We start from the raw sequence: 25,920 nt of genomic DNA on the forward strand, positions 1-25,920 counted from the left end.
TTTAGTTTGGAGCTACTAGCGGAAGCTCGGTGGGATTACGATGGCGCGCCGCACTCGTAGCGAACATCGCAAACGCGCGTCTCGGACCGACTCTCTAGCGTTGACTCGTCGGATCCGTGGTTGGAGGTTCTGCTTATGCGCACTTCGGATGTCGTGACGAAGATGATCGCAGGACGACTCTTTGTACTCGCGACCACGCATTACGTACTTTGAAACATCGGGCACCGCGGCCGGCGCGTCTACCGCTCGGAGTCGTCACTAGGCCTAACTCCGCTCACGGCACCGGCACGCGAGATGAACCTCGAACTTTGCGGGCAAGAACAACGCGTTAACGGACTCGCGGCAGTGTGCTTCTTCGCAAGGAACGAAGCGCTTCCCCCGCCGGCTTCTCGGTACAGCGGATGGTCATTTTACGCATCGGCAGCGGACCCCACGGCCAAGCTCGTCGCGCAGCGGGCGCGCGTCGGCGTCCCGCAATGCGAGGCTAAACACGTTGCGCGCCTATTTTTCGTCGCCGCACCTAGGCATATTGCGCATCGTCACCGAATGCCGCCACCCAGCACATCGCGTGCCGACTTCCCGGACTACGCGGCCGAGCACTTAGAGGTGAAATAAAGCACTGGTGATGCAATTTAGGTGCGCTTGGGGCCGTGCTTGGTATCGCCGTAAGCGCTCATGAATCATCTGAAAAAATAAAAGCCTCGCAGAAAACCGTGTCCGCGACCGGGTGAATGATGAAGCGCATCGCAGGCGAGGTTTACAAATTAGCTTGACGAGTGAAACAGGGAGATGAATTCATATCTGCCCAGTTCGCGTCTTGAATAAACTTCTAAGGAATTCCTATTCCACCAATGTCTTAGCCACAACTGCCTGTTATTTAGGAGGAAGGGATAGGTTGCCATGATGAGAGCCGCTCTTAGTATCCTATAAAAATGATTCAATGATCAATTGCAATCAAGACTGTTAATTATGTTAATGAGAGCATGAATACAAGAAAGCTGGCAAATCATCATAGTACGTGACCTACTTGCATTACAATATCTTGTTTTTTGTCATGCCTATTACACCACTTCATAACTTCTTTTAAAATTCATGCTACGTGTTCTTTGTATATCAGAAAAGGATTTTAAGAAAAAAGAAAGAAAACAAAGGCACAACCTATGAAAGGCCACATGCGCAGGAGGTCCAACCTTATAAAACACCTTAAAGATCACAATCTTCTTGTGTTTTAGAGAAGCAAGGCACCTCAAACTAAAGACAGGGCACTCAAGAAAGTGCACATTACGAAGGACTCAAAAGATTACGACCCCAGTGCCTTTTGATGAAGTAATATCGTTGGTACAACTTTAAAAGCCGTTTTCTCAAAACGACTTTTCTTGCTTCCTGCTTCGCTTGTTCCGCTGATTTCTCACTGACCGCTGGGTCTATTTCAGTTCCGTTTTTTGTTCTATATTCCTTGAAGCACAGTTCAGGGCGTGACATTCTTGCTTTTTCAGTATGGCGTTCTGATAATTAGCTATTTGACGAGTTGCACAAAGCCTCGATGCCTGTTGAACAGTCACCTCATGAAAAATGAAAACTAAAAAAAATTTTGTTGCAAATAAAAAAATCTAAGAATGTCATGCCCGCAATCAGACATCTTAGAACGCATAGCACTTTGAACGAGTTTCCTATCTAATTTTTTAAGCGAGTCAGACTCGGAACAAGAGCAGAAGGTGAAATATATTGTAAATCAAAAAGTTGTAAAGGTATATTCATGAAATTTCTACAGTAGCATTAAAAAAACATTTCAAATAAGTGTGCCAATTTTCATCAAAATCCATGAAGAAATAAGAAAGTTGGTACCGAAAGCCACGTCCCCCCTTAAATATAGTGCCTCTCTACTGCTACCATGTGTGTCAGTCAGCATGACTAGTAATTGATGATGGGACAGCCACACAGGATTTTTATTGCCAATAAACTTCTTCCCTCTCCCATAAGTGTATTATTGAGGGTGAACGAAGGCATGATTACATATTTTAGTCTCTCTAGATTATCGCGAAAACAATGCGCAAGTCGATAACGTACGTCTATGCCAGCGTCTGTATATGCGAACAGCCCACACAATGTTCAAAACTATTGTACTGTGGAGCGGAATAAATACAAACCAAGGGGCTAACTTTAAAAAAAAAACTATGCCAAGTTCTCAGACTTCCTATACCAGTTACAATGCTAGGGCCGTGAGAGCTGGGCACATGCAGCTACAAAATCATTTTACGTGGCTAGAGGTATTATTTCAATACATCTGCAAATAACCGTAAGTAAACACTGATTTATCGCTCTTGTCCTCGCTGTCCGGTGGGCACGCTGGCAGATGCGCAAATTAGTAGCACAGCAAGAGCAACTTTTACTGACTAGCAAATATATAAAAAACAGTTCACTTACCGAACATCGGCAGGGTATGCCCTCCGAAGCAACCACCTCTGCGAGCAGCATCCTGTCAGCACACTCGGTACCACTTACTGCTGAAGTCCGAGACGCTTTTAGCGCTGAAACGTTTAACTTCTTTGACGCTCATGAACGACCTTGCATTGTCGTCGCGATTACACACGTGCGTTTTCATGCAACCTTCAATAGACACAAACATACAACATTTCTAAGCCTGACTTCGACCACGAACATGCCGCACCACACACTCGTGACTCGACCGAAAACACCCGCTGCGGCTGTGGCTGGCTGTAGTCGGCTCGCTTGCTGGCTGGCGCTCGTGCCGTGGCCATACCACAAAAACAAGATTTTATTTTTTGCTATTGTATTGCAATATTTTGCTCTATTTCCAACCCCTCGAAAATATTCAGCTGCTGACACATTGGGAGGAAGGTTATGGAAAGCGTAGCGAACCGAAATTTCAGCTGCGAAAAGAAAAAGAAAATAGAAGACATACAGCGCCTTCACGCGACAACTATTATCTTCAATGAGCTCTTTTGGCAAGCCTGTATCACTTTGGTTGCTCGGCGTTGGTTGCTCGTGATTTTGTTATCGTTATCGTGTTTCCGCATGTTTTGAACTTCAGGTTTTTCTCGTTTTTATTTGACGCGCATTACGGGTGACCCCACAGGTACAGTAACCTGCGGCAGCGAACGCGATGTTCACCTTCGTAAGAAGTGCAAGCGCTCGAGCGAGCTTGTACTTACAACCTACCATCTACTACTTACAAAGGCGACGAAAAGAAACGCGAACAGCGCTGTTCACATTTGTCTTCTCCGCGCTCTTAGCTTGGTGACAATAAAAATACGCTAGTCTCGTGAATGTATCATGGATAACTTGTCTTATTACCAGCCAGGCTACAACTGTTTTGAAAAGTAATGCGACCAGCGGAGCTGGTAGATGCCGTACTGTTCGCGTTTGTTTCCATAGCGTGCTGTCGAAGAATCGCAATAGCCCACCGGCTAAAAACAACTATGTATACATTATGTGCACACATTCAAGCAGGAAATGACGACTTCTACCTTATATGCTGACTTCACTTATTTTCCCACCCTGTTTGCACCATGCAAGGATAGCAGAGTACAAATTGCTGCCTTTACAAGAACATTGAGTACCCCAGTTAAAACATTACCTATACTGTGGCGTTCCCTTTTCAACTATGATAACTTTCTCTTTCTGTAAACATGTCTTTTTGCGGGTTTATCCCACAAATATTGCATAACCATAACCTTGAGTACAGAATGAAATTGCACTACAGGCGTCTGTGTAATTATTTTGGTGAGATTTATGAAAAATATGGCTGCGATATTTTGGAACACTTATGTAAAACGGCTGCCACTTTGCTCAAATACTGAACAAATCAAAAACTGCCTTTCGGCTGAATTCGCTACTGCATGACCCTGTAAGTGAATTAAATACATATAGGTGGCCTTTTAATACCATGCATAACCCTGTGACTTTGGTGGCAATTCACGCCTGCTAGTTCTATAAATGACAAATAGGTGCTATTTATTGGTTCTATAGGTGACAAATAGACGTCGCCTATTAAAGCCTATTGGTGCCTACTGGTTCTATAAGTGACAAATAGCTGCCACCTATTGGTACTAACATATACCTATTGGTTCCATTGGTGCCAAATAGATGTCTCCTATTGCACAAATAAAAAATTTATTGGTCCTATCGGTGACAAATAGATGTTGTCAATTGGTCTCTATTGGTGACAATAGAATTCTAATAAGACCTATAAAGCTCCAATTGAGCACTTATACAACAAATAAGATTTTTCTATAAGACAAATAGAAAATTCTATTGGCATTTTTGCTAGGGCTAGCATAGGCCTGACTGGCTGCCCAGGCGGCGCTGCAAAAACGGTGCTAAAAAGCGCCCCCTACGACAAGTTCTTTGGTTTCGAGTAGTAAGACAGGCGGCCGCATGCAGCACTAAGCTCAGATGCGCAATAGAGCCGCCGCTGTCTGTTGTGCTGCGCTTTGGATCTCGGCCAGTTTCTGGCGTGGCTGAGTTCTTCAGGCCAAGCAATCTGCGTAAACGCAAGAAGCTCGTCAACGTCAAGTATGTTTACGACGTGCAGGAGATTGAAGGAACCATTTCGGTGCGCTGCAACTCGCAAGTGCAGCGAATCTCATACGACGTTGAACTCGAGTTAAGTTTTACGAGGCATGCTCGCGCGATTAACGACCGTGCATAAACGAAAAGATTGCTGTTAAAAAAACCGACATGATTTGCATTACACGACGAAACGGAATCAAGAAAGGTCCAGACGAAGGCTAGCCGTCGGCGGCCCGAATGAGCGCATTCGCGTCATGTGCCGTTTTCTGCCGCATTCAGTCGCAAACACACTTTTTCCCCATGCACAGTCGTAATTTTCAACATTTGCTTCTAGGGAATTCGTCAAATTCTGTCAGCGTGCGGTGGCAGTCGAGAAGCGACGACGCGCAATGTTTACAGCCGGCCGCTGGAAGCAGCCGGCTGTAAACTGCCGGAAAAATCGTAGGCACATACGCAGGGTGACTCATGGCATCGTTTTTCTCGTTTCGCACGAAATACCGGCTGCATATCCTCGTGATCGCCGTCGGCAGCCACGGCGTGCCGTCTGGACTGCACACAGGGAATATATACATATATAAACGCGTGCACGCACGTACGAAAAGTAATCAGCACGTTACGTTGCAAACCATGTTTTGCTCGCGTACTCACTTCACGCGTCGGACGGCACGTATCCAGCGGTTCCGTCGCGCCACTTCGTACGGCTTTCAGGGAAACCAGTAAAACCGCGCATTAGGATCCTTACCCCCATGTTCGAGGCAATTAACCACGCAACAATAACGGCGGCGACCGTGCTTCGGGACCGCGCGCTGCTCAGAGCCGTCGCCCAGACCACCTGCTTTCGGCACGGTTTGTTGAAGCAGGGATCGCTCGTCAAACATGTCAGACTCTGCAGGCATAGCGGACAAGTTCCTGCGTACGTTTTAAGCACTTTTTGAGCCTGAAAACTAGGCGCAAAATTACGTAAAACGCAACTGAGAACTGCGTAACTCGCCGGTCGGCGTCCATTTTTGACTACCCAAGTAACTTCGGCGCACGCCACCAGGCTCCGCCTCAGTACTCAAAACTCCAGCGCGTCAGCCCTATCGCATGCGTCTTAGTATGGTTCCTACAGGACCTGTTCGTCCAGTGAACTGCACACAGTCAAAGAACATGGTGGTAAAATTTAACAGCATTTATTTGAACGCTTGTAGCAAGTGTTGGAACATATCTCGAGATGTAGAATGAGTTTTCTCATATCCTCGTACACCACCTGAAAAAAAATATTTATACATGGTGAGCAAACATCAAAACCACAATGACCCATAAAACGCAATTCTAGCAAAAGTATAGTTTTACCAAATCCCATGAACAGCATCAATACAGCTTTCAAAAGCAGTACCACAATACAAAGTCAATGCAGTGCAAAGCAAAGGTGAGCAAGATCTGATGAGCACTGCGGTTCATACTGTAGGTGCTATGTAACGATTATTTATATCGACCTTAAACTACTCCGAATAGGCGTCTAATGAGTTCACTCGAACATATGTAATTACTCGCGTTTGTTGCATAGACGCATGCACACCAGTAGGCACAAGCATTGCACGGCACAGGGCTACTGGAGACAAAGGCTGCTTACACAAACCGTAGTGTACTTCGCGCATATATAAACATTACACGCAGCCAGGTAAATAACACCGTGATAACGAAGCCCACAAACATTCGGGACAAACGTTCACTTATACTTGAAATATATAAGTGCAACTTACCTCCAAATGGAACAATTAGAGCTGAGAAAATCGCTGTCCCTTGATCGGCGCTGGTGTATCCAAGACATCGCACACAGTACAGCAATAAAACCGTTCGCTGGTCATCACTCGTAACACTTTCCAGAGATAAACCTGACCACATGCAAAGAACTATTCCATGTAACTGTCGCACAGATATTCATCAAGGAAACTCCCTAGAGTAGCGAACACCGAGCACACACACGCACAGATATCACCAATATCACCACGACTAGCCGCCATGTGCTGTACGAAACTGTGGCTGACTGCGGCGACATAATAATTTATGCGGTCTATCGGACCGCTGTCTTTAATGGTGTTGACTTTAAAAAAAGAAATATAACTTTTGTACGCTGTATTTATATTACAGAGTAGGTTATTATTTAGCATTAACGTCATAAGTCGCCGAGAAATGATACGACAATAGAGCTACTGAGATGCCAACAAACATCGCGGCAGTGCGGCGTTTTTCATGGCCGCGGTGTCGGAGGGAGCAAGTACACACTGTAGAGCAAGTTAGCAAAGTTCACTGCTATTCGATCGTGGCAGTCAATGGTGAATGCTGAAAATAATGCCCCTTTTCATAAGGAAGTAACTACTATTGTTTAAACACTAGCTATTGGCGCAACGGCTCAATGAGGAACTGAGCAAGCACCTGGTTGGACGTATACAGTTGTAACATTTCTAATGCCGTGGCGACTGGGAGCACGACTACTGAAAAGGTTCAATAAAAGTGCGTGTTACCCCAGCCATACATATTTTTCAATTTTTTTGCAACCCAGCCGTACGGGGCGCGTAAGATCACGGTTGTAAAATGTATCCAATTGTGATGAATATTCAATGTGGTTCTCAGACATGGATGTTTCAGGGAGACCCCTTGCAGTCAAAGGAAGAGGGGGTGGGTGGGTTATACTATGCAGCGTGTGAAATAGGTGCCTTTTATTTCTACGTGGCAAAGAATGGTCAGGCAAAAGTGCCGCGTCAATTCGATCTGAACAACTTGTCAATAAGTTCTCTAGTCTGCAGCCACATTCAACCTGTTTATCGCGATGTTTGTTTTTCAAATATGCAAGCCTGGAAAAAGCATGCTTGCATATGTCGTAGAAAACTGCAACAGAAACTTTACAGCCACCTCATGAAGGAGAAACACAAGTCAGCTCCGTCGCACTGCACAAATGTAATGCAGTGAAGCATACCAAAAACCAGAAGGGGCCGCTGTCACGGGACATAGTGGGCCTTCAAAAAACTCTCTCTTTTTTTGCAAGCTTATTTGGGTTTTGCAGACCCCGAAGAATGACCTCGCGGACCCCCATTTGAGAACCACTGTTCTAAGTCATGTCTAAATGCACGGTCTGCATTATACACTTAATCTGCTATCACTTAATTGTATGCAGATCAATTTTTGGGCAGCTGGAATTCCTTTTGTCAACTATACCATTTCCTCGCTCAAACAGGAAAATTTTATTCTGAGCAAATTATTTCCCAACTGAAGCCGGAAAAATTTCCAGCTGGAAATATAACTTCCCAACTGGAACTGGAAACGTCAAGCTGGAAATGGCTTTCCAGTCGGGAATTATTTCCATATCCATGCTGGAAATACCATTTCCAGCCTGGAATGGGTTTCATTCCCAGCTGGAAATACAATTTCCAGCTGGGAATAGAAAATTTCCAGCTGAAAACTAGGCTGGAAACCCGTTTTCCAGCTGGGAATTCACATCCCATTTTCACGTGGGCTGATATTCACTTTAGGGCCAAGTGCATTTCGTTATGTTGTAGAAAGCATTCCGAAACGACCGATTCATATATATATATATATATATTTTGTTGGCGAAGTACATGCTGCGTGGCGAATATTTTCCGGCTTTCAAAGAAAGCCCGTGAAATATAAAATAAATCCACATGACTGCGCTCATGTGCTATCGTACTACACTGCTCTTAAACGTGCTTCGAGCGAAACAACTGGCGCATGGACTGTGGTGGAATGAACGGCTGCTGCTCTAGGCATCGGCTCCATAGTGCGTCAACATTTCTGACGGCTGCACACGGCAAGGAAACGCCATCGTCCCTGAGAAGCGATAGGCTGACGATATGCGCGGCTGTTGTTTTGCTTGAAGCATATTTCAGAGCGCTGCAGTATGGTAGCGCATGAGCGCAGCCACGTGGTTTTATTTCATGTTTCTCGGGCTTCCTTTTAAAAGCCGGAAAATATTCACCACACAGCATGTACATCGCCAAAAAAGTGGGATCAGTCGTTTTTGAATGCGCTCTGTGATGTGATGAAGCACACTTGGCCCTAAAGTGAATATCAAAAATGTTGCATAATTGACCTCAGTTTATTAACAAATTAAGTGCAATATAAAAAGATACCATAGTGAGCGCCACATGACGGTAAACCATATGCCATTTGTTTCATTCACTTATGGTTAACCACTTGTTTTTCAAATATTTAGTGAAACACCCTGTATAGTACTTATTGACTGATTATTTTATACCAAAGCGCCTTGCTATTTGACTTAGATATATTCGTTTTCCTTCTTTAGGTCACCGTAAAGCTTTTTTTTTAAGCTCTTACAACTCACCTAGTAAGCAGAGCTAGAAGTGGCAATAGTGTGAACAGCAGTTATATCCTGTGAAGCTTTGTGTCACTACAATATGCCCGAGACGTTTCTGGGTGGCACAAGTTCTCTCGGAGAAGAAATGGTAAAAGGAGAGTCCCTCAGTACTCTTAAAGTTATCAAAGTACTCTGGTAAAAGATTGTACCTACTGAATGTGTTGCTAACGAGCGCTTTACGCCAGCAGATAAGTAGGATATGAAAAATCATTGCAATTTTATGTCCTCAATGAATAGTGAGCCCTGACTGTAGTTATCTTCACACGATGTGTCACAAAAAATATCGCTACTAGCGTTTTTGCTGCTCTACACTTGTCAGGCGATGCAGTATTATATGAAAATGGTAATACGGACAAGGTAAGACTGCACAGCGGTATTTGCGCCAATGTGCGGAGGCTTCTTAATGCCGTTCTTGCAAGTAGATGGCAACCCGCTAGCTGGTCGCCAAGTGGAGCAGGGACACCCATCAATTACTAAAGTTTCAAGCAAAAACCACTGATAGCGCAGCGTACAAAGAGCTGTCATGTTAAGCAGCCAAACAAATATCGATAAGTTGTTTCGGAATGAAACTAGTATGCTTTGAGCAAGAAAGAGAGAAGTTTCGTGATAAAAACAGCTATTTCATTAAAATTAAACAAAGTTGGTCATAGTTAAGAAATTTTCAAGTAAACAATTTTGTAGATAGGCTTTTGCCGCTTCATTATACAGTTCTATAACAGCCAATTTGAAAATGTATCGAAGTATCTTAAGATACAATTGGAAAGTATCGTATTGGATACAATAATTCTGGAAGTATCTTGTATCTGTATCTCAAATACTTCTTGCCCGAGTATTTTGTATCATATCGCGATACAATTTCAAAGTATCTTTGCCCAGCCCTGCGTATGTCCACGTGTGCCTGAGTGCATGGCGGTAACTTTGGTTCTGTCTCATGAGTGCTTTCCATTTGTTGTGCTCGCAAAAACTTATGTCTAGCTGGTTTCTAATCTGAAAAGGTGACCGCTTGATGCTATCCCACAGTAGCAATTTTAGCTGTTTACAGGTGGGTGCGGGGTATATAGGAGCGATTCCTCCATATAGGAATGATGCCACCGTGCCTGTGCGTTTTCTGTTTTGAGAATGGAAAGTATTGATAGGATTCCCGGTGGCGATACCATGAATGGTCATCGGAAGCAGTTTCTCAATTGTTTGGCTGTCTTGGCGGGTGCAGAACGATAGAGCTTTCTTGCATGTGCTCACAATTGCAGCGATGACGACATGGGCTTGCACATCAGTTCCCTCTGAGAGTGAGCCAAGCAGGGCCATTCCTTCGATTCAGACTACTAGCCAAATGCCAAATTGGAGTCAGATACATTGGATGTCAGCCACCAAGCTGAGGAATCGCTAACTAGATTGAAATGGGAATCTAACCGAGGAGTATCTTCTCATAAGTGGGTGTAGCATGACGATTCTGACTGGTAAAAAGGTGACAGTAATCTGGTGCGTGCATTTCTTCAAGCCTGTAAGACATATTTTTTTCCATTGGGTATACATCGTGATTGTTAATGTTAGTTTGTTACTTTTATTTTTATTATCCATGAAGTAATGCACCTGTACCTATGGAAAATATTTGTTTTTTCTCTCTTCACGGTCACTTTAACAAGCTTTGGGTAAATTTTTTATAGATGGGACACTGTGAACATTTTAAATCTGCAATAACAAAAAAAAAAAATCGACCCTGGGGAGTTGCATATGGCAAAAATGTTCAACCTTCAAATGGTTAAAGTGCACAATTTCACTGTGGATCTTAACCCATGAGGGGTCGAATTTTTTTTTCGCCAAGTGCAACCACCCAGGGTCGATTTTTTATTGCTGATTTAAATTCTTCGGACGAATCTGCTATGAAAAAAAATTGTCATAATTTTTTAGGGTGACCATAAAGTGACATAAATATTGTTTATGTTGTTGCATACACATGGTTTATTCATGAGTAACAACAAGAGAAGTTCTAAAAAAAAAACTTATACAACTTTTATAACATGATGCGTTGTAACAAAAATAGTTCACAGACACACAAAAATAAACACACCTTAGTATGCCGCTCGACTTACTTGCAGCAGAGCAACCGGCTCGCACTTCCATAGCATAAGCGAACTGTACGGGTGAAAGCTCTGAAGAAAAAAACTATGGTTGCGTGCACGTGCAGAAAGCAAAAGAAATGAGAAATCTGTAATAATCCTTTGTCTTACTGCCGACGAGACAGAATTGGTTTTTGTGAGTTCCCAAAACAAGAAACGCAACCACGGTGGCATCGTTTGTGTAAGTCAGCGTCTGTGCAGAAACAGGTGTAACCAGGCTCTGGTGAACAATAAATGAGAGTGTAACAAGTAGTCACTCTTTGAGAGATTAAAAACCAGGCAGCCATCAATTCTGTGGGTGCAAGAAGCTGGAACCACCCGAAGGACGAAACCGAAACTAGCCGCTGCGTGCCCACGCGCGACAGGATGCGCAAGCGATAGTCATCTCACCGCTTTAGTAAAGCACGAAAAAACAAAAAATAAATAAATAAAACGGAGAGACATCGGTGCAATAAAAAAAAAATTCCACGTATTCCCGCAGTGTGGCAGCACATGCCAAACAAAAGAAATGATCAAAAAAGGTGCGCTTTATAAACATACAAGCGATGACGTACATGTACTGTCGGCCACAAAAGCTTGCGGGATCTGCAGCGCGTGGCGGAGCGACGGAAAACTGCATTGGTGCGTCACCTATCGTGACGCGGCGGGTATTGAGGCTATCAGCCTCAGTGATTAGCGACGGCGCGTTTAGACAACATGCCGTTGCCAGAACTAATCGCAGAGGCCTCGGCCAATATAGCCTCAACACCCGCCGCATCATGGTAGGTAACACAGGGATGCAATTTTCCGTCGCTCCGCCACATATGCTGCAGATCCCGCAAACTTTTGCAGCCGGCACTACGTCATTGACCTTGAAAGGGTTAACTTTTATAGCGCACAAATAGAAGGACTGAATGTAACAATGTGGACACAGTGCTAACTTCCAGCGTTTTGAAAGTTGGCGTTGGAAGTTAAAGCCGTGTCTGCACCATTCCTTTCAGTCGTCATTCTTTTTGAGCGCTATAAAAGTTCATATGGATTACCAACATGCCCAAGCATGCGCTCTTTTGCCATTAGATATTTTTAGTTTACAACTTGTCAAGGCAGTTCTGTGCTGTTCGCAAAGACGGCTCCCACAGGAAGTTCTGCTCTATGAGGCTGTAAAGCATGCTAAATGGCAGGCAATATTTTGTATGGCCCAGAGGCATGTATGGTATTCGTCAGAAGTGTATCACCTACATTTTCTGCATCTGTCAAGCTTAGAACAGGTTGGTTGAGAGAGTTCCTACCATAGCAATAACTTCCAGTGCCCTAGCAAACTACAAGAACCCAATTTTGCCATTCAGATTTTTTGGGTGCCACGTGTGCCACAGGAACTACTGCACCATACAGCCGAACGAGGTGGCACACATGCTTTTGACAAATGCTTTAAAAATATTATTGCGGAACAAGGATGTAATCTGCTCGTCACTTCTCTTTTCAGGTCATGAATTTGGTGGCTACTACAAATACACAGACGACACTGCAATGACTCATGCTCTTGCAGCATCACTATTAGACTGTGGTGGTTTTGATCCTACTGTAGTCGCACAAAGGCAAGGCTCCCTTTTCTATATGTAGAGTTTCTGCATATCCTGAGGTATGTGAGTTTGCTTGTATTGCCATGCAGATTTTCTTGTATTTTCTTTTTTATAGCATAGAAAACCTCTCATACATAAGCTTGTACTTTGCTGTGTCAAACTTATGTTAATTGTACTGGATGAGGATATATCAAAGTGAGTCCTTGTGTTAAATATGTCCTTAACCCTTTGAGATGTACAGTAAAACCTCGTTAATTCGAACTCGGTTATTTCGAAGTCCCGCATAATTCGAAGGGTTTCTGTGGTCCCGTATTTTGCAATGTAAATCTGAGTGGATAATTTGAAGCGGCGGTCAGCGCCAGCCCGGTTAATTCGAAAACTTTGGGCGCCATGTGCCAATTCCCGATCCCAATTTCGCCGCAAATCCGCGGAAGCGACGGCCCTTAGGAGCCGCAGGGCAATGCAGTGTAGCGATATTAATGAGTGACAGTTGAAGCAACCCAGCCTCGCTGCTGCGAGCGCAAAAAAAAAAAAGAAGAAAACACGGTCTCGTGGTCAGCTAAAAACGTGTGCCTGTTGAAGAGAAGACGTGCTTCACTGCGACACAGCGGTGACACGCGGGCAGCATGTCGCATGCTTCTCGCAACGTCAGCGCGTCATGATTTACCCATTCTTTTTGGGAAAAGAAAAGATAATAAAGGACGGTCTGACGGAATTCATGATGTATGCGAACCCCCGATTGGCGATTGCTTCGGCAATTTCCGCACTTGCACTGCTGCCGGAGTTCTTGCCTGTAACGCCTACTTCGAAAACTCAGTGAAAATTTCAGTGATCATGTTTTCCAGCCAGAACACATTGCAGATACCGTCACACTGGCCATTATCATATTCTTTATTTTACCAGAAAGAATGGGCGAATGGTCGCATCATGACGCGCTGAGGCTGCGAGGAGCATGTGACATGCTGCCCGCGTGTCACCTTTGTGCTGCAGTGAAGCACGCCTTCTTTTCCGCAGGCACACATTTCAGCTGACCACGAGACTTCTTCTTTTCTTTTTTTTATTTTTTTTGCGCTGATAGCAGCAAGGCCTGCCGTTGTCCCGAGTTCGCGGCAAAAATGGGACCATGTATTGCTGGAAAACAACCCTTGGAGCCACAAACTAGAAGGCCAAACGACCACCTCTGATTACTTTCAGTAATTCAAAGTTCCTTGCATCCCGCTTTTTGTATGTTTTGTTAATTCGAAAACTCGCTTAATTCGAAAGTTTTTCACAGTCCCAGTGACTTTGAATTAACGAGGTTTTACTGTACATGTACGTCATCCGCTAACAGCCATGAGACTGTCAGAGACGTACATGTACGTCATGCCTGTATGTTTAAAATGTGCACCTTTTTCGATGATTTCTCTTGCTTGGCACGTGCTGCCACACTACGGGCTGCCACACTATGTGCTGCCACATTAGAGGTGTGTGCTCAGAGTGAACATTAAAAAGTTGGGAACTAATGTTAACCTTTCCTTGCCCCTCCACTTGCCTACCTCACACCGCTTGTGTCCACAGTATTGTCATGAATATTCAGTTCGCAAGAATTATGTACAGTACTATCTCAAGTTCCCAGGGCACAGCATATGGGAACGTGTTTGCTGTATTCCATGTAGCAGGACTTGTATTATTCAGTTCTAAAAGCTCCAAGGGAGAGGGACACTGTTTTTCACCATCCAGAACCTCCAAGTGCCAAGTTTCAGGTGCTCCAGCAAGCACCCTAGGGCAAACTTGTCTGAGCTTGCTGTGGCTTGGGAACTTTTTACCAAGGCTCTACATCATATGCATTCAGCTAAAGGCCATGGTTAATGTTGAAGTACAGTGTGTCATATCATGCAAACCAGAATTTGAGAAAATTCTGTCTGGATTTTTTGGACATTTCTAAATATGTAACTATGATTGGAAAGCAGAGCTGCAGATGCTTTACTTCCATGCAGTCTATTGTGATTGCTGCAAACTGCTGGGCAAAAGGTAACACATGAGCTACCTAACATGAATGTGGTGTATTGCATTGATCAAGAACACCGTTTCCATTTACGCAGGTTCACTGAAGAGTTCTATGGTAACAAAGATGTGAAAGGTGAATACGGTCCTAAAGTCAGGAATGTGTTTGCTGCACTTGCCAAAACAAGGTATGAAGATGTTTGGACACCTGCTAAAGAGCAGTTTGATGGTACTGGCTCCTTTGGAAATGGGGCTGCCATGCGGGTTGCACCTGTATCATTGTACTATTATGAGGATGAGGACAAGGCAATTCAGGTACGAGCATTTGCATTACAGATCTGACTTTTGTTTCAATCTGAATTTTTTCTCTACCAGCTGTAGTACGTGAAAAACTATTGCACGTTATATGAATCTGAATGATAATTCTTGCGTGTCTGAATTTTTTGCACTCTACCATGGGGAGTTCTACAGGAGACAGTGACCTGCTTCAGGACTGCCGAAGCAGGCAAAGAATGCAGTGTAGATGACTATGAAAAATGGCCAAACAGTATAGCTAAGCAGTATAGATGAATGAGCAATATTTTTGCATTTATTCTGATGAAGTTTTTTTGAATGGCTTCATTTAAGGTGCTTGGAAGGTTGGTAGCCAACTGGTGTGGAGGCAATATAAACTGGTGAAGTTTGCAATGGGTCTGCAGATTGGAGATTCGGGGGTCTGCGATGATGTTGTAGGGGTCCCTAGAAAAGGGACGCCTGTCAGGTGCCCCTTTTCTGATTGAAATGTCTGATTGCAAAATACAAAAAAATGCCTGCGAGCAAAAAAAAAAAAGGATTTGGAGTTATCTTCCAAGTTTTGGTGCCCTGGCAGCTGTGATCACGTGACTCTATTGTGACCTCGTTCATGGAAAAACATGTGAGCAGGTGAAAGCATTCATTGCCCATGGCAACAGGTTCATCGCACAACCTGCTTGAAGAATTGCAATAAACTGCTCTTAGATAATTTTAATATACTAAAAGCAGGCTCTACTCTTTTGCATCATGTGCACAGTCTCCTGGGTGGGTGCCTGTAGCTGTTACTAAGTCAATGAAATGATGCATCTGTGACAACTGTTACATGCACCTTAACTGCGTGTTTTTGTAGATGTAAGCTTGAAGCAATGTGAAGTTGTTAACACCTTCTGAGAGTAATGTGCAGCTGTTGCCGAAAAGTATAGCCATGCCATTTAAAAAATATGCATGACTGGCACCACATCACTAAGTCATCATGCTCTTACTGTGAACTCACACTTGAAGGTTGAGCTACGAGAAGCATTTAACATTTATGGGCAGTTTTGTTCTATGCTTATTTCGGGGGATGAAAGAAACTAAAAGGTGAATAACATTTAAAAAAAAAGACTCAAGAAATCGAATTATAGTGTGCTTGCAAAGAAAGCTTTGGTAAACTGGTTTTTGATAAAAAAAACACTAACTGTGAAAAACACTTGTCAGATTTAGGGCCGAAAACAAGCTCTGAAAATGCAGAACCCTACCTATAGCTGAGTTGCGAGTAAAAGCTCATGTGTCCAATAGTACTGTAACTTTCGTGTACCTAAGAAGCAATGCTCTGCATGCATTGCCAGCATGCTATTGCAGTTTTGCATTAACTGCTTTTCATACTTGGCAGGCGACATGGTGGAAGCTGTCCAAGTATAATGCGATCATAGCTAGTCTCATACAGAACATTTTGCAGTGGAGTTGATCTGCAACACCAATTTCGCTGAAGTAACTGGTTTAAAAACAGTGTTGTCAGTCTTTTCTGTTTCATGTTTAATGCACCTACTTATGTACTCATGCTAAATAAAAAAATAGCGTGTTTTATTTTATTGTTAACATAATTTTAAAAAATACTCCGTGGCATATAGCACTAGTTTACTCACTAAGCTGGATTACTTGATGTAGTGGACATTACTTACACTGTGATGCAAAATAAATACTTAAATAATTAACACAGCCTCATTAAACATTTTAACTAATTACTCTAGCCTACATATTGCAGTGTGCGAAATGAAGTCAGTGATCGTAAAAGCCACTTGAAACAAATTTCGAAACTTGCACCAATTTCAAGATATGCGCTGCCAAGCTTGCTGTATAAAGGCACTGTTCTTCCATTTACTTCACTGGAACGTCATTTGTGCATTCAAGGTCAGAATTAACTAGCTACTGGCCTCATTTCATATCTTGCATAAATATGTGCCTTAGAGGCATTATTAGGGGTGTGTGAATGTTTGAGTTTCAAATTCGAATCAAATAATACCTAATTGAATAATTCAGTGCAACTTATGAATATCAAGGATGTATAGCCAATGTTGAATCTTGGTTTAGGGTGGCTAAAACTTGCCCCAATTTGCATGTTTACCTTAAAGGAGATTATATGTCATATCTGCACCTAAAAAAGAAAAAGACGTACATGTGAGTACATGCCGCCATGGAAATTTTTTAACGTACCGTATATTGCCGCGTATAAGTCGACTCCGAATATAAGACGAACCCCCCAACTTTTGACCCCGAAATCCGGAAAAAAACTGCAAATGAATTATTTTGAAAAATTGGCCACATTGACAAAGAAAAAATTTATTGCCGGCAAATTACAAGTTTTAAGCCTTCATGTGGCAGTCGTGATCGCGCACTTCACGAAAGCTTCGCGCACCATGCTGTCTGGCAGCCCATACCAAGCGTCGGACACCCACTGTGCCACAGTGCTCAAAGGAGCCCGCCTCACACGCCCCGTCGGCGTCTGGGGCTTGTCGTCCTGGTCCATCCAGTCTTTGTAGAGTGACGCCACCCGATCCTTAAATGGCTTATTTGTTCAGTGCCACGTCGAGCGGCTGGAGCACAGGAGTCAAGCCACCCGGGATGATTGCCAACTGGCAATCCGCGTTAGCCACGGCTCTCTTCACACGTTCCGTGATGTGACCCCGGAACGAGTCAAGCACAAGCATGCTCTTGGGCCTGAGAAGACCGCCTGGGCGCCGGAGCCAGACGAGGCGGAACCATTCAAGCACCGTCTCCTCGGTGAAAAACCCCTTCTCGTTGACGCGAACGATGACTTTTGGGGGGGATTTCTCCTTGGGCATCGTCTTCCGCTTAAAGACGATAAAAGGTGGCAGTTTGTGGCCGTCGGCGGTGCAACACAGCATCACCGTAAAACGGTTGTGCTCGTTGCCCGTCGTCATCAGGCGCACTTGCCGCTCACCTTTAGCCGACACGGTCCGTTTGCTCGGCATATCGAACCAGACAGGTGTCTGATCGGCGTTGCCGATCTGGCCGAGCGTGAAGGCGTGTTGCGCCTTCCGTTCACTCACGAAGTTCAAAAAGGCTTCTTTTTTTTCTTCAAACTCCTCGGGTGGCTTCTGACAGACAGTCGTGCGCCGCCTTAGGCTCAGCCCGTTCCTACTCATAAAATTTGTCACCCACTTCTTAGAAATCTTAAATTCACTGCGGGCGATCTCCAGACCGCTCGCAACACTACGCGCCTTCACCTGAATGTCCTCGTAGGACACACTCAGGCCTTTGTCCCGCTGTTCGTTGACCCATTTTTCGACAGCCTCTTCGATGGCAGGGTACTTCCCTTCCTTCGGTCCCCGGAACGATTTACGCGATCCAGCGCACGCGAAAAGTTTATCTCTTTGTTGGCGCCAGCATCGCACACATTTTTCCGAGACGCCGAATTCACGTTCCGCTGACAGGTTGCTCGACGATTCGGCGTGAAGAATCACTTTTCGCTTGAATGCGGCATTATAGCTGCGCCGATGAGCAGGTGCCATTTCGGTGCGCGGATCTGTCGACGAGGGCGAAAACCACCGAAAGAGGAGCAGAGAGCTTGCTAAGCCTGAGCAGATCGAATCAACCAGTGCCTGAATCAACGCGCAGGGGCGCAGGCCCACAATGCACTCCGACGCAGGTCACGAGCCGATCCAAAGCCCATGCCGAAGCCGAAGCTCTCCGTCCGGCCTCCGAGATTCGCACGTGCAAGATCGGATCTCTGGAGGCTGCATTCGCCGTGTTGATCCACCGTACCGTAACAGAGCATTTAGTACCGTACGTAGAAAATGGGTAAAATATATTTCTTCTAATTGGTTTTGCTATAATATGAATATAAAAAAGGCGTAAAGTAATAGTAATAACCTTGATAAACGCTGGTCGCCTTACGTTTGTTTTTTTTACCCCCCCCCCCTTTTTTCATGTAGGAATCCGCATATAAGCCTACCCCCCTAAACTTGGCGCTCTGATTTTTTAAAAAAAAGTCGACTTATATGCGGCAATATACGGTAGTCCCTGGGCTCACTACTCACCCACTCTGGAGTTATCGTAACACCAGCCTTCTGCATAACTTCGATGCCCAGGCCCTGCTGGCTTTGACTAACGCTGAAAGTTTATTGAACCTAGAGTACATAAGACAGTGAAGCACGATGATGAAGCGCAACAATACATAGCATACAGCCTTTGAAAAAGATGTGCCACTGAGCCAAAAAGAGAAGCTCTTTCATCAAATACCGTTACCCGCAAACAAATTGCTGCTGTTTGCCATCGGGAGTGCATTGGAATAGGGGCTCTTCCATCGATAAATAATCGACACTCCTATGTGCATGACCTTTGGTATTCAGTTGTTGATAAATTTGTTCATTATTTGATTTCAGGTGAAATTTTGCTATCTGCCCATCCCTAGTCATTAGTATAAAACGTAATTAAGTGAAACTTTGGTAATCTTGTCAAAGTAATGCGCTCATCTGAGAGTGTTCTGGCTCAAGTAAAATTGTTCTACATGCCACAGGTGATTTCTGTAGACATTGTAAAATTTGAAAGATACCAAAGATACCATATATGTGTGTGTGTGTGTGTGTGTGTGTGTGTGTGTGCGTGCGTGCGTGCGCGCGTGCGTGTGTGCATGCACGCACATGTGAATGCGTGCTAAATCCTCCCCCTCCCCTTGTGTTCATGATATTTAATTAATTCTAATAATGAGCAGAGGTTGACAGGCATGTTTCATTCATTCAAAGTGGTAATTCTGATTGTATCCAGGTAGCACAGAAGCAAAGCAAGCTGACACATGCTCATCCTCTGGGATACAATGGAGCAGCACTAATATGCTTGGCCGTTCAGCTAGCACTTTCATTAGACCCATCACAGCAGCTGGATGTTGAAGGATTTCTTGACACCTTGAAGTTAAAGATGGAGAAAATCGAACATAAAGGAGACTGGTAAGTTTAAGTGAATGAAATGGACTGTGCGATGCACCACCATTTTTCTTAACCAAACATTATGTAAGCTTTGTGCAACACAGCCCGCCCCACCACACCCCTATTCCGGGCCTCGTTTTTTTTATTATTAATGTAAAATTATAGTAACTCTTCTTGCAAGCACAAGAGGACATTTCTTGTTTGATAAGTTCTCATTAAGTACTAGAGGAATGACTGATAAAGCTTCACGTCCTTAAACCCATGCACGTAGTTGTCAGGTTAGCTTCTTAGCTATTTTTTTTTCGAGGTAGCAGCAGGCAAGGTGCTTAAAGCTTTCGTTCATTGTTACAGGGACCATTCACAAGAACCATTACCAACTAGCTCAGTTGTCAGTTCTTATTCTTCTGTGGTACGGGGCCCCTCTGCAGGCCCTCCTGCAAATTTTAGTTACACACTGCAAGTTGTAAGGTCCACCCTTACCTTAGTTGTAAAAACCACCCTGGGAGCAGTTTGCAAAAAAAAAAAAAGAAAAGAAAAGAAAGTTCATTATTGGAAGATTTAGAAGCATATTAACTGTTTTGTTTCCGGGAGGGGAAAACCACTGTTGGTACACACTTTTCCCTTTGCCTCAAGTAACATTCACAAGCTGCAAATGTTTCCTGTATGCAGGAGCCATGGAAGCCTGTTGCGTTTCATGCAGTGATTCCACTTCTGCATCAACTGCGCCAAAGTGCGCCAAATTAGATTTACTGCGCCATCGTGATAATATCGACGGAAATTGCGTCAAACTGTACCATAGTCTCGGGTTTTGGGGTGTCTACAGTGAAACCTCAGTGATACGATCACGGCTCGAATGAATTTCGGGGTGATACGAATTTTTCTGTGGTCCCGGCCAAGGCCTATTAGCCTGCAATGTATTGGAGTACGTTTGTTGCGAACCCATTTGCACCCCGCGACGTTTGATACGAATGTACGCCAGCGCACAGGTACGAACAGGTGCTGCCCGCGCTGTTACGGAAGACCCGGAAGGCGCGGGCATACGCTCTGCGCAACCATCAACAGTGCATCGTTGCCTCCGACATAGTGCGCGCAAATCTTGGAGGCCTTTAGTCTCCTTCGCGTTTAGATTACAGATGACGTTGACGTCACGCCTTTTTTTTCCCGACGCGTTGACGCGTGTTCCTGTGCTCAAGGCAGCAGCGTCTTTCTACTGTGTTAACACGTGCCTGCCACATCGATGCAAGCCATGTCCCCGCAATCAGACGTTCTATGAAACAAGGTTGAAACTTTGGGTGCGGGTCCGTCATGAAGTGCCATTAAAGGTGGACTAAGACCCCAAGAGACGAAGCGGACGGTCTTGGCGAAGGAGCTTGGCCTCTATTATCGTGTGCTAAGCGCTTCTTAAGTCACTTTTGCCGCAGTACTCTGGTGTCATGCAGAAAAGCGTAGTAAGATTAGGAAGGTGCTACTAGTTGTCACGGGGCACATCTAGTTCATTAATTACGCACGCGCGCATGCACCGTATATTTATGAGTACAAGTATGATCATTTACGTCTAAAAACATTACTGGAAATCATTCAGAGCTGTTCATGACGTCGCTGCGGCCCTGAAAAACACTAAATGAAAACGTATGCCAACTTTCTTTTATCGCATACTAATTTTCCATGTTTTCTGGTGATACGAATTTCAGATGATACGATTATTTTTGGCAACCCCGCGAGATTCGTATCATCGAAGTTTTACTGTATAACCGGCAATTGCCACACCGGCACGTCAAAACATGTAGCTTGATTTTGGGGCCACCAAAGTTACAACCACGGACCAAGAATTATTTCGCTGAATAAACAGCGCTTGCACGTGTGTCCCGAGTAAGCCACGTTGCCATGCTCGGTGCCTATGCAGCTTTTGTAGTGCAAGGGTCTCCCTTTCCAGGGTCAATAGCTGACAGTTAAAAAAATATCAGTTTCACTTAAGGGCAAAGCAATGAATGTGATACCAACAAATTGTATTCTTTTACGAAGTAAGGCTAGCAGCTAACTCTTTTGGATCCGATATCGTGTAGCACAAAGAACGCTGGTTTAAGAAAATATGGCCGCTTGAGGGACCGAAGCAGTTTTCGTGCTGTCAGTTCTCTAAACGCGAAGTAAACATTGAGAGCACAGCAAGATTACAAGCCGTCTCCTGATGCCTCGAGCGACACAGCCACCCCCCCCCCCCTCCCCAGTCCGCCTCGCTCCTCTGGCATTCCATCATGCTCCTTACGAAAGACGGGTGGGGTGTTTCCTTTCTGTGTGATGAGCAGTCGACAGCAGGCCTCACACGATGATGTTGTCGCATGCGCCCTCTGTGCGATGGAGACAGCCGGCTCGTTTAATCTTCGCTTCAGCCGTGTTCGTTGCCAGTGCTCGTGTGCTTTTACTCGCGGGCAGAGCATACGATGCGTGGGCACGGGGTCATATGTTATCAATTTGGACTTTATACGGAAAATGATGGCAGTGACGACGCCATCGATGACGGCAAAAATCCGTCGGGAGTGTCCATATAATGGCTATTGCAATAAAAAAAAAAATTGAAGAGCCATTTCACTCTGTGAGATGGAACAATCAGCAAAGCTGTTTAGCACATGGCACAGAGGTGTCATGGTAAAGGCCAGTTTGGTATGTAAGGCCGGGTTGTTAACGGCCAGGCTGTTAACGTTCAGTATGCAATAATAATGCAAAAGCCTTAGACGCCTCATGAAACACGAAAATTGACCGTCGGTGGTGTCAATGCGAGTGATGCAAAAAATCATCATGGGATGACATCACCATGACGTCATAAATCGCCAAAACTTGTGATGTCATCATGACGTCATCGTTGCTTTGCACTGCCTCCGTGATCGGTGTGCCGATCATGAAGGTCATGCAAAGCCAGGTGAGGTGCAGAAAGCTTGCAATGCCTCCGATCCTGGAGGTGGTGCAAAACCATGTTAGGTGCAGAAAGCTTTCAGGGGGGGAGGGGAGGATCAATTGTACATCAAGTGAGAAAAAAAAGACTAAGATGGCTTTCACCTTCGACTCATCTTAGGCGAATGCATAAGGTACTCAGTGAGTAGTGTTTTTTTTTAATTTTTTATTTTATTGCACTGCCTCCTTGAGGGCACTGGGGGGTTTTCGGTGTAAAAATGGAATGTCCTATCCATATACAGCCTCACTGTAAAAGGAAAACGAAGCTTGTTAAATAATGTAGTCGCACCGCCACGGTCGTCTAGTGGTTATAGACCTTATCTAAAATGTCAGAGGTTTGACGAAGCTACCAATTCGGCGCCATGTTGGAGGCTTGTGTCCGAATCGTATTGCTGGCGCTGCTATAACTTCTTGCTTGTATCTGCGTTGATAGTAAAGCAATCGAGTCGTAAAAGCGTGAGATGAGTGCGTTACAGGCATTTCCTAGCTATTACGTTGACGGTTATTACGTGTAAAGAACTGCCTCACAGCAAGAAGGTACAAGTTTGACACCGCGAGTCACATGTAGGCCTACCGTCGTCGAGGATGAAGCTTTGCGCTAGGTTACAAATTTTGTCTTCCACCACCATTCGAACCACCGGCAAGCTAAATTCAACAACCTCGCTGTGCCGTCAGTAAAGCTGTTTCTCTCTCTCTCTCTGTCTTCCTGTTTTCAGTGTAGGGAATGAAACGTTGTTAGCTCTCTGAATATAATTGCGTGTAGTGTAGGATGGTTAGGAAGAGGCTTTAGCGCGCGACACGGCTAGGCACAGCAATGGCTGTAAGAAAGTACTTGAACTGGTATAGCGCATTACGGGGAAGAAGAAACGGCCAAGCAGACCGACACAAGAGGACAGAACGCTAGTCCTGGTGCTGTGGTATAGCGCTCTGTCCTCTTGTGTCGGTCTGCTTGGCTGTTTCTTCATCCCCGTAATGCGGCATACCAGTTCAAGTACGACCCAATTCAAAGCGTATTTTATAAGGGGCAGCCTATGTCGAGCTGACGTACTGTCCATGTTATTTTAAATAAATCGTTGTCCTCTTTTTTATTTTTGAAATAAAAAAGATATTTCGCTGCTATAGTCACCGACGTATGTTATGTATAGAATTACCGCACGATTAAAATGTGAAAAATTTCCTCATCTCACGCACGTGAAAAGTGAACATGAAAAATGTTAAGGTCTCCGAGGAGTAAATGCTGATCAGCTGGTATTTTATTGAATATCCTTCCGACATGTGTACCTATATAAGACGATAAGCCAAGAATATTCGCGTTCACATCGTTACTTTTAGGGCCTACTGGTACCTACTATTTCAACCGGTTGTAGCAATAAGGCAATTTTGCGTCGCCGACTGAACCCTTGCGAAACCACCTCAGGAGTCAGCGCTAACCAGCGGTAGCGCACCCACGGTCGAATGTAGCACATTTCCCAGAACAGCATTTTTTTAGTTTCATAAGAAAAGTGCCACGCACTTGAAGCACCTGTTAACATTTCATAGCACACAGGGTTGGATACAAGATTTTTCCGAAGGGGGATCAGCTTTTGGGAGAACCTGATGTGCTCTTCTCAGGGTATAGATTAAACAAAAAAAGTAGGGGGGAGGGGCGGTCAGGAAATCCGGACCGGCCGTCTGAATATGGCAGTGATACCCCATAAAATGCTTGAAAAATACGTACAGCGAAGCAATACGCGCCGCGAAGAATCCCACTAAACTTGTTAAACTCCACAATCGAAAACAAAATACAAACAACACGTTCCAGCACAATCGCTCCGTTCGCTGATAATCAATGATGCGCACGAGCTACCTGTCTAACATCTAATTGTTTCTCAATGTAATAAACAAGGTAATGTCAACAGCATCGCAGGCATGCGCGACTAGCCTCGATGCACCTTTGAAGCTCGTACACGAAGCAGGTTTGTCTGTGCCTGCAAGCACACGGCGCGAAAACTATCGTTCTGACGGGACACAAGAGTGTTCTCTGATGAGCGCTGATGCTGTCACAAACCGCATATATTAAGAACGGCAAACATAAACACGGCGTTAGTCATAAGCAGTAGCTGGAGCAACAGAACGATCTGCTGATTCTCGCCGGCCGCGAGGAAATCTAATAACGTGGACGTTAGTTTCCTAGTTTCCTGCAAACGTTTTTTCAGAATCCCAATTTCCTCAATCTGAGCAACACGGCACACGAAAATATGTTGGCATTGCCGTTCCTATCAGCCGGCACACGTTGATGCGTACGCTCCGTGTGTGCACATGCGGAGCGCGCTTAGCCTTCAACATGGCGGAAATGCGCACGGCGGCCGCTAGGTGGCAGCAGATTTTGCATAAGGTCTATAGCGCTCGACTGCAGACCAGAACGTCGCGGGATCGAATCCCGGCCGCGACGGCTGCATTTTCGATAGAGGTGAAAATGTTTGAGGCCCGTGCACTTAGATTTAGGTGCACGTTAAAGAACCCCAGGTGGTTGAAATTTCTGGAGCCCTTCACTATGGCGTTTCTCATAATCATATCGTGGTTTTGGGACGTTAAACTCCAGATATTATTATAAATAATGTAGTCCCCCATTGAACGCACTTTCGGACGCTTTCGCGGAAGCTCGATTGAAGAGGATCTCCATCTTCCAGGCGACCCAGCGCATGCACAAACGATAGTCTCAAAGCATTGCGAGAACGCTCTTTCTCCACCACAGAGAGGCCTCAAAGATAGCGAAGGGAGTGTCGGAGGAGGTTGGCTTTTTCAGGCTAGCTAAGTGATGTCATGTTGCGCCCAGCAATACAATCGATTGAGAAGAAAAAGAACCTGGTTTTCGCCTTGGAGTCGTCTTAGGAAAATGCATTAGGGACAGTGTGACTCTTTAGCATTGCGGTACTGCTGTACATCTGGGCATTCGGCTACCAGATCTGCTGATAACCACGTAGATGTATTTAGAGTGTTATTTCATAAAGTACAATTTCATTGATCCACTATTCTGTTTATTTGCTGGTGTCAAAAATAATCGCTTAAGAGGTTATTCCAGAACGCTAAAAACTGCATGGCACCCTTATTTTTGCATTATCGAGTGAAATATGGAGTGCTCCTGAGATGATTTTCTCCATGAGATTTGCAATGAATCGAAATATTTCTAGCTCTTCATAAGAGCCCCATAA

At 44.6% G+C, this 25,920-nt stretch overlaps 1 protein-coding gene across 2 annotated transcripts in view; it reads left to right on the plus strand.

Moving 5' to 3' along the window:
* Positions 1-25,920, plus strand: part of LOC119379019 (ADP-ribosylhydrolase ARH3) — an 81,036-nt gene that overhangs the window by 24,874 nt on the left and 30,242 nt on the right. For both annotated transcript variants that reach the window (XM_037648150.2, XM_037648151.2), the window contains 3 exons: positions 12,488-12,599; positions 14,666-14,882; positions 19,626-19,804. In XM_037648150.2, the coding sequence (XP_037504078.1) occupies positions 12,488-12,599; positions 14,666-14,882; positions 19,626-19,804 (508 nt within the window). The remainder of the gene's footprint in view (positions 1-12,487; positions 12,600-14,665; positions 14,883-19,625; positions 19,805-25,920) is intronic.

Source organism: Rhipicephalus sanguineus, chromosome 1, assembly GCF_013339695.2.
Source record: "Rhipicephalus sanguineus isolate Rsan-2018 chromosome 1, BIME_Rsan_1.4, whole genome shotgun sequence".
NCBI classification, from domain to species: domain Eukaryota; kingdom Metazoa; phylum Arthropoda; class Arachnida; order Ixodida; family Ixodidae; genus Rhipicephalus; species Rhipicephalus sanguineus.